General features: G+C 40.4%; 1 protein-coding gene across 1 annotated transcript; it reads right to left on the bottom strand.

Moving 5' to 3' along the window:
• Positions 1 to 326: 326 nt before the first annotated feature.
• Positions 327 to 7476, bottom strand: harbi1 (harbinger transposase derived 1). Its single transcript, XM_088330407.1, has 6 exons — positions 7336 to 7476; positions 3786 to 3953; positions 2418 to 2620; positions 1062 to 1357; positions 804 to 979; positions 327 to 713 (listed from the first exon to the last, which is right to left on the bottom strand). The coding sequence occupies exons 2-6, from the start codon at positions 3948 to 3950 to the stop codon at positions 513 to 515; spliced, it is 1041 nt and encodes a 346-aa protein (XP_088186533.1). The 5' UTR covers positions 3951 to 3953; positions 7336 to 7476; the 3' UTR covers positions 327 to 512.
• Between the last annotated feature and the right edge of the window lie 42 nt (positions 7477 to 7518).

Below are 7518 nucleotides of genomic sequence, written 5' to 3'. Positions count from 1 at the left end.
AACATATCGGATCTTTCTTCCTTGCCAATTACAATCGTGTGGAGAAAGACAGCGACGGGGCTCCAGGGTTACCCGTTTTTATGACACATGGCGATGAAATGTTCACGCCTCATGACCAAGCAGCTGGCTGATTGGTCCGTGGTCGTCGATGCAAATTTCCCAGTAGTCCTTTGAAGCTTGGGAGAAGGGTGATAGGTCATCGCCCTACCCCCCCAGGCGAGGTGATTAGTCATTGTTATCTGCACAGACGGAAACCAAAGACACAATCCAAAGCAAAACGCGGTTTACGACACCCTTCTCTCAGAGTTTGCCCTCAAACACTGAAGTCAGATTTTAGAACAAGTATATTTGACTTTACGTAAGATAAAACAGTGTATAAAATAGTATATAACTTCAGTGTCGCCCTTCAAAATTGAGTTAAAATGGCTGTCACAGAATCTCTCAATTTGAGACAAATGTCTGGCATTAATGAGTTCATGTTGGGAAGAACCCCGCAGAGTTCAGCGCGTCAATTAGCCAAAGTGTTTGAGGATTAGCTGTTTCCGCAGTTCCTCAGCTTCTATGTCACGGTCCTCGGGTCTAAGATCCAGAGATTCCGGTTGCTCCAGCGGGTCCGTCCTTTCCAAAGTCCAAGCATCTAATCCCGACTGCAGGGAGGCGTTGTGGAGAACGCAACAAGCCAACACGATGGATGCACTCCTTTCCGGTGAGTACTGTGCGAAAAAAGTTGTATTAGGTGGTTAGGGATTTGCAGAATAATGTTTTTCAAATATTCACTTCCTCAATGTAAGCCAAACGAGCACCTGTAAGTAACCTTTGGTGCCGTCTAAGCATCGGAAACGAGTCTGGATGGCCCGAAAGGTCCTATCCACAATCTCGTGAGTAGCGGTGTGAGCCAGATTGTACCCAAACTCTGCGGGGGATTCCGGGCAATCCACCGGTGTCATCAACCATTTCCTGAGGGGATAACGGCTATCACCTAGTAAGCAGAGAACCGTAACACCTATCCCTCGTCGATGAACTCAAATTCTTGATATTTTTGCGACGCAATCAATTCTCACCCAGTAAATATCCCTCTGCAGTGTCCTGCATTTCTTTGGAGAGGGTCGATCTTTCAAGAACATCTAGACCTCTGAGCCCACCTGGCCAGTGAGTTTCTGCACTGAGTAACAATCCCCGAGCGTCACAAACCAGCTGACAGCCAATGGAATGAAATCCTTTCTTGTTTACGTAGGATGAGTCTTCACTGTTGGGAGCCTTGATGGCCACCTGAGTACAGTCCAGAACTCCTAGAACATCTGTCAATCCTGCCACGTTCTGGAACTCCTGAAAGGTCTGCTCTCGGATAGTGGCCTCTCTGCATAAGAAACACCATTCTTCTACATAAATACTGTATTTTCCGCACTATAAGGCGCACCTAAAAGCCTTTATTTTTTTCAAAAGCTGACCATGCGCCTTATAATACAGTGAGTCTTATATATGGCTCAATATTAAATTCGCAAGGTCTCGCAACTTACGCAACAGCCGCCGACTCGATTTTCCCCCGAACGTGGAGTAGTCCGCGGTGTATGCTGGGATTTATATACCGGCGTTTCATTTCCTAACCAATGTGTCAATCATCATTTGAATCAGTCACTATTGGCTAAAGTTATTCAGAGGTAAAGGGGGCGGATCTTTTTTATCATTTACAGGCTCGCATAGGCTAAAGGGGCGAAACAAAGCCTGCAATTGGCCAAAAAAGATGAATGCGAATCACACGTTGGGTTGCACTACGGCATAGAGAAAACATTTTTTACTATTCTGTATTTGTAAATATTTGACTCTCCCGGATTGACTACACTCACGGTTGTAAGAAGACCAAGGTTACGTATTGTTATTGAAGGTGATGGCTGCAAGAGAACTTAGGTGAGCTATGCGGCTTTATATTTTCCCGGTATCTTGTTTTAGAACGATCTTGATGTTTCTGTGATGAGTCTATTTTTAAACTCAATTCAATTCAAAGTGTTTATTGTCATATGCACAGTAAAGAACCCCGTTTCCCTGCACAATAAAATTCTTACTTTGCTGTCCACACAGTTGCCAGCAAAAAATAAAATGGAAACTAAGATATGTTTGGCATTTCTTGAATCCCGAGACTTTAACCTTCCGAATGATATTTGGAACGATGCATTTGAGTGACATCGTACAGACACTGTTTCCGTACATGTCTGAGACACGTATTTGCAGGCTTTGGGAATGTAAAGGGGGTAAGAAGTTTGACTGAACTATCTGACTGTTTTGGCGACGTTCCCATTGTAGCGCCTTATAATCCGGTGCGCCTTATGTATGGAAAATATAGGACCAAAAACGATTTTTTTGGGGGTGCGCCCTATAACGCGGAAAATACGGTACATAAATATTTTGAATTATCGAGTTACCTTTTCAATGTGATAAACTGGGGTGCTTTCTCAACCAGAGCCTTGGTGACATTGGAAACACATCTGGACATTGACGCTTGGCTGATTCCAATAGTATCACCCATCAATGTCTGAAAAGAGCCTGATGTGTAGAAGCCCAATGCCGCAAGTACCTGGACCTCAGGGCTGATGGCTCTGGATCTTTGTGTCCTTCTAGAGAGGGACTGTGAGAAAAGATAAACACGTTAACAGTATAGTCACCTTCAATGTTCCCTCTAATTTTCCTTACGGGTCTGAGCGTTCACACCAAGTCGGTGAGCAACGCTTGAAACAACAGTGAGCAACGGCAATCCCAAGTGTGGCAACTAAGTCATTATCAAATATGTCCAAAACTTGACATCAAGTTACATTTTGCTGAGTTTCCGGCAATGCAAAATTATTTTTCTCTTTTGAATGAATTGACTCATGTACGGTTGCAAAGGTTGCAGGCTCACAAACGTCATTTGTTTTTACAATTCTTTCACAAGATTTCCATTTCTTTTTTTCCCTGGTATCTTTTGTCGCATAATACTAACATTTTGGGGGGCTTATTTAGTCGGTTGCACGATACACAACTGCATTTAATCAAATTTTTTGTGGAAGTACAAGTTGGCAACAAGATTGACTAGGTATAATTGGAAATTATTTGAATGCAACACAAACTTTTTCTTCTTTTTCAATGTTTTTTTCTATTTTTTTTAATTCCTGTCAAAAAATCTCATTGTGTTTATTTTTCCTAGCTGTTACTTTTTTCTTTTTGTTCTCTATTTCCTTTTTTTCCTTTTGTTTCTTTCTTTTCGTTTTTCAGTTTTTTTTTCTGAATTTTTCCTTCTTTTTTTCTCTTCCTTATGTTTCTTTTTTTCTCAGCTTTTCACTACTTTTTCATTTCTGTATTTTTTTCTTTTTTGTTCTATTTCCCCTTTCTTTAAGTCATTTTGTGCATAATTTTACATAATATTTGGTCATGTTGGGATTTAAGAAGCAAAAACAACCTGAAGAGCCGTTTGGGAACGAAAGAGCCGGCTCATTTTAGTGAGCCGAGCCAAAGAAGCCGGTTCTCGAAAAACTCTACTGACTTTACTCAACTTCGTTCTACTTCGACATTGACTTCAAAATACAGTTAGGGGAATCCTTGTATTTTGACCTTCATGCACTGTAACTTTGACTTAATTCGCTTCTTAATTAGCAATTTGGAGCCCTGATTTTGGTGAGCTGGCTAGATTTTCTTCTGCGCGGAAAAGCTCTGGGTAGTGCGCAATTGCACACGCGCGCAATTTAGAGGGAACATTGGTGACCTTAATGCTCACAGAAACTTCTGATTGTGTGCTCTTTAACATGTGAATAGTTGACCTCTCGGAGTAACTCCACCAAGTAGAGGATGAAATTTCTCGGGAAGCCGAATTGTGTGAGGAGGAAATCATCTGATACAGAGTCCAAGTCAAACCGGTCCAGGGTTTTGTGACCACGGCCATGTAGCAGTAGATCACAGTCCAAAACAGCTATTGAGATCGCCATGCTCTGTGAAATAATACATACAGATCATACACACAGGGTTAGGTAGGGTTACTTGAACTGGATTATTTTTCAATGACTTTTGGATTACTCCAATAGCAAATATGCTAATAAAAGAAAAAAGAAACTCAATATGGATAAAATGAATCAATTTTGTGCAGGCTTGGGGAGTAACGGAACACATGGAATGGCAAAAATCATGTCGGCAAGCTGTTTGGATTGATTTTCATTTTGTTTCTGTCGCATTTGATGTTCGTTTTGCCGGAGATCAAAGAGATCAAAGCCAGGAGGGAAAGCTTACCACGTGTTGTGAGTCATCATTTGATTCATAAAGTAAAGTAACCCTACCCAACCCTGCATACACACGTAAGTCTTGTGGAAAGAATTGTGAGTCTTTCATGGTTCCTTCTTTTTTTGGCAGAGTCTATGGCCGGAAAAGGTTAAGGGGGTGTATTTGTGGCGGCAGTAGCTCAGGAGGTAGAGCGATCGTTTTAGGATTAAGGGATCCCAGTTCGAATCCCGGCTTGTCCGTGTTACATGCCGAAGTGTCCTTGGGTAAGACACTGAACCCCCAATATGCAGGTTAGCGCCTTACATGGCTGCACAGATCACGTCCGCTATTGGGAAATGTGAAGCACAATGTAAAGAGCTTTGGGAAGTCATTGACTTGAAAAGCGCTATATAAATGCAGATCATTTCATTTCATTTCAATAGATTTCCCCTACATACATATATTTGGTATATATACCAATTAACGGGAATTCATTTAAACATAACCTGTTTAAAGTCAATGGTTTTACATAAATAAACTTTACCTAGATGTTTTGAGCAGTGTTCTCGTTTGCTCGCGTCCCTGCGTCTTAGACGCATCATTTTTTCTGGGGACGCATTGTGTCAAATCAACTTGCGTCCCCGGGACGCAACTTTTTTGACACCAAATTGTCATTATTATCCGATTACTTTTTTTTTTTTTCAAACAAAGATTTACCGCACTCCAAACTTTTTGCCAGGCAGATCCGCCATTGTTGTTTTGGTCTCGCGCCGATCTCGGCCAACGAAATCTCGATGCTTCGAGATGAAGTCATTGTTTTGGTGGTTGTTGAGTGAAAGAGAAGTATGCCTCCGAAAAAACAGTTGGTATTAGGTGCAAATACACACAAAAATTGGTAATTTCTTCAGTGTCGGTAATAAGTCGAAACATAATACAGAAAGTGGTAACAACGGCAATCATTCCGGCGCGAAAAAAACGGCGGAGAAATTCTTCAGAAGACCGCGAAGGCAAGGAAAACACGTGTTTTTAAGCGAACGATTCGACGAAAGATAAACAAAAGAATACTAGCAAGAAAAGGACATTTCTGCCAAAATGGACTCAATTCTATTCCTGGTTGCGCTATGAGGAGGATGATAACGGAGGCGACATGTTCTGTGATGCGTGCACCCAGCGTGACAAAAAAACTGGGTTGCATAAATCATTTCGCAATACGAACTTTCATAAAAGCACATTGGATCGGCACAACGACAATAAAAACCACAAATTAGCTATGGAAATTCCGTTGCTGCAATTGGACCTTGAGAAGGCATTAAAATTGTGGCAGGACGGCAAACCACGAAGAATATATGAACTGAAAAGTGATTAAAACTGCATGAATATATACAGTGGAACCTCGGTTTTCGAACGCCTCTCAGTTCGGACAAATCGGTGTTCGACCAAAAATTTCAAGAAATTCTTGCTTCGCTGTTCAGTCAAAAAATCGGAGTTCGAACGGCGGTACGCTAGGGTGCGATGCTGAGCGGCGTACGGGTGTTTTAGCCCCTAATTATGCCTCCAAAGAAGGTCGGTGCAAGCAGGACAGGTGAAAAAAGACAAGTTGTTCGTACAACTATTGCCTTTAAGAAAGACATAATAGCTAAATATGAAAGAGGTGTACAAATTTCCGATCTTGCTAGTGAATCCAGCATGGCTAAATCTACTATCAGTACGATTGTAAAGAATAAGGAGGCTGTGAAATCGAGTGATGCGGCTAAGGAAGTTAGCGCTATAAGCAAGCAACTGCCGCAAGTTTTGGAAGAGGTTGAAAAACTTTTGATGATTTTTCTCTCCCCACCGTCCACCACAAAGGTAAGAAATCCTATTCATAATCCTTTTTTTTATTTTTACACGTTCATGTTAGCGTAATCTTTCGTACGGAAGATTACGCTAACGCGAACGTACGATTAGCCTGGGTTGACTTCATGTTTACGTTCATGGTAAACATTCAGGGTGTTGGAACAGATTAAAACGATTTTACATTACTTTTAATGGGAAAAACGATTTCGGTGATGGAACAAATCGGTTTTCGAACGGGGTTCTGGAACGGATTATGGTCGAGAACCGAGGTTCCACTGTAGACTAATATTTTGTATAATGTACAATATTTTTGTGAACTGAAAAATCGGAAGTGATAACTGCTTTGTATTACGAATTAAGTGTGATGATTAAAACTGAATGAATATATAGATTTATATATTTATTTATATATTTGTCGCCGATTTACAATTTCAACCTCGATAACACTAAATTTTGGGGTCCCATAAATCTCTGTTGGGACCCATAGATTTTTGAGCATGCGAGTCCCCGGGACCCATCACTTTTCAGAGGAAAAATGAACACTGTTTGAGTTGGATGGCAACATTATCTAGAATAGTGTCTCTCAACTGGTAGGTCAAGACCCAAAAGAGGGTCGGGAACCCGTATTCAGTGGCTCAGTGGCCTCTGCCGTGGCAAAATAATGCTAAGAGAAGATAAAAATTGAGTCTTGCCTCCACAATAGATGACGATAATGCCTTACTCGATCTCTTCATCCTCTTAAGTCAATCAGCGCTGTCCCAATTGTATTTAAGAAGGACCACATCTCATTTTATTGTGATTTTATATGTTTCGTTTCCCTTTGCTGCCAAAAATAACGGATCCCAAGAAAATTAGAGATAACGGGAAGGAAAAGTGGAAAACAGTGACAACAATCGAGTCAAAGTAGAAAAAGATTACGAAATACGAAAACATCGTTCAAATCTCTGCCATTGAAGCACTGCTTGAAGGTAAATGGTTCACAATGTTGTATTTACAGATTTTTTTTACTAGTATATTTATATATATTAACTATAATTATGTAATCATCGTTTTCAAGGTACGGGATTATATTTTATATCTCGGGTACGAACTTTGTATTGCTAGTTGAAACTATGTGGATATTTAAAGCCAGTTTTAGGGGATCAACAAACGAAATGCATTGTACAGAAAAATTGAAATACAGTATTCAAAATAATAAAGACACCATGGGTAGTTATATTCAAAATAAAACGCATACGAACGATAAAAACATGTATTTGTGTTTTTACCGTAACAACGTACCTTAGCAGCAAACTGATGTCACTTCGAAAAAGTACTTGACTATACTGGATCCTAGATTCGGCAAAAATAGGGGGGGGGATTCGAGCTTCATACATATACAATCATATAAAAACAACTGATTATAATTTAAATTGCATTAGATGAATACTTTACGTGTTATTATTTTTCAAAAAATATTTCTCT

The sequence above is a fragment of the Urocampus carinirostris genome, chromosome 3 (assembly GCF_059441175.1).
Source record: "Urocampus carinirostris isolate Australia breed hairy pipefish chromosome 3, RoL_Ucar_1.0, whole genome shotgun sequence".
Classification (NCBI taxonomy): domain Eukaryota; kingdom Metazoa; phylum Chordata; class Actinopteri; order Syngnathiformes; family Syngnathidae; genus Urocampus; species Urocampus carinirostris.
This window is presented reverse-complemented; position numbering and strand designations above follow the sequence as displayed.

Bases quoted from the DNA above. Each gene is read 5' to 3' on its own strand.
- harbi1 (XM_088330407.1), bottom strand. From the start codon at position 3,950: ATGGCGATCTCAATAGCTGTTTTGGACTGTGATCTACTGCTACATGGC. The intron at 1,358-2,417 runs GTAACTCGATAA...TTTCTTATGCAG, and splicing joins CAGTTTATCACATTGAAAAG to AGAGGCCACTATCCGAGAGC. The intron at 714-803 runs GTGCTCGTTTGG...TTTTTCGCACAG, and splicing joins GCACCAAAGGTTACTTACAG to TACTCACCGGAAAGGAGTGC.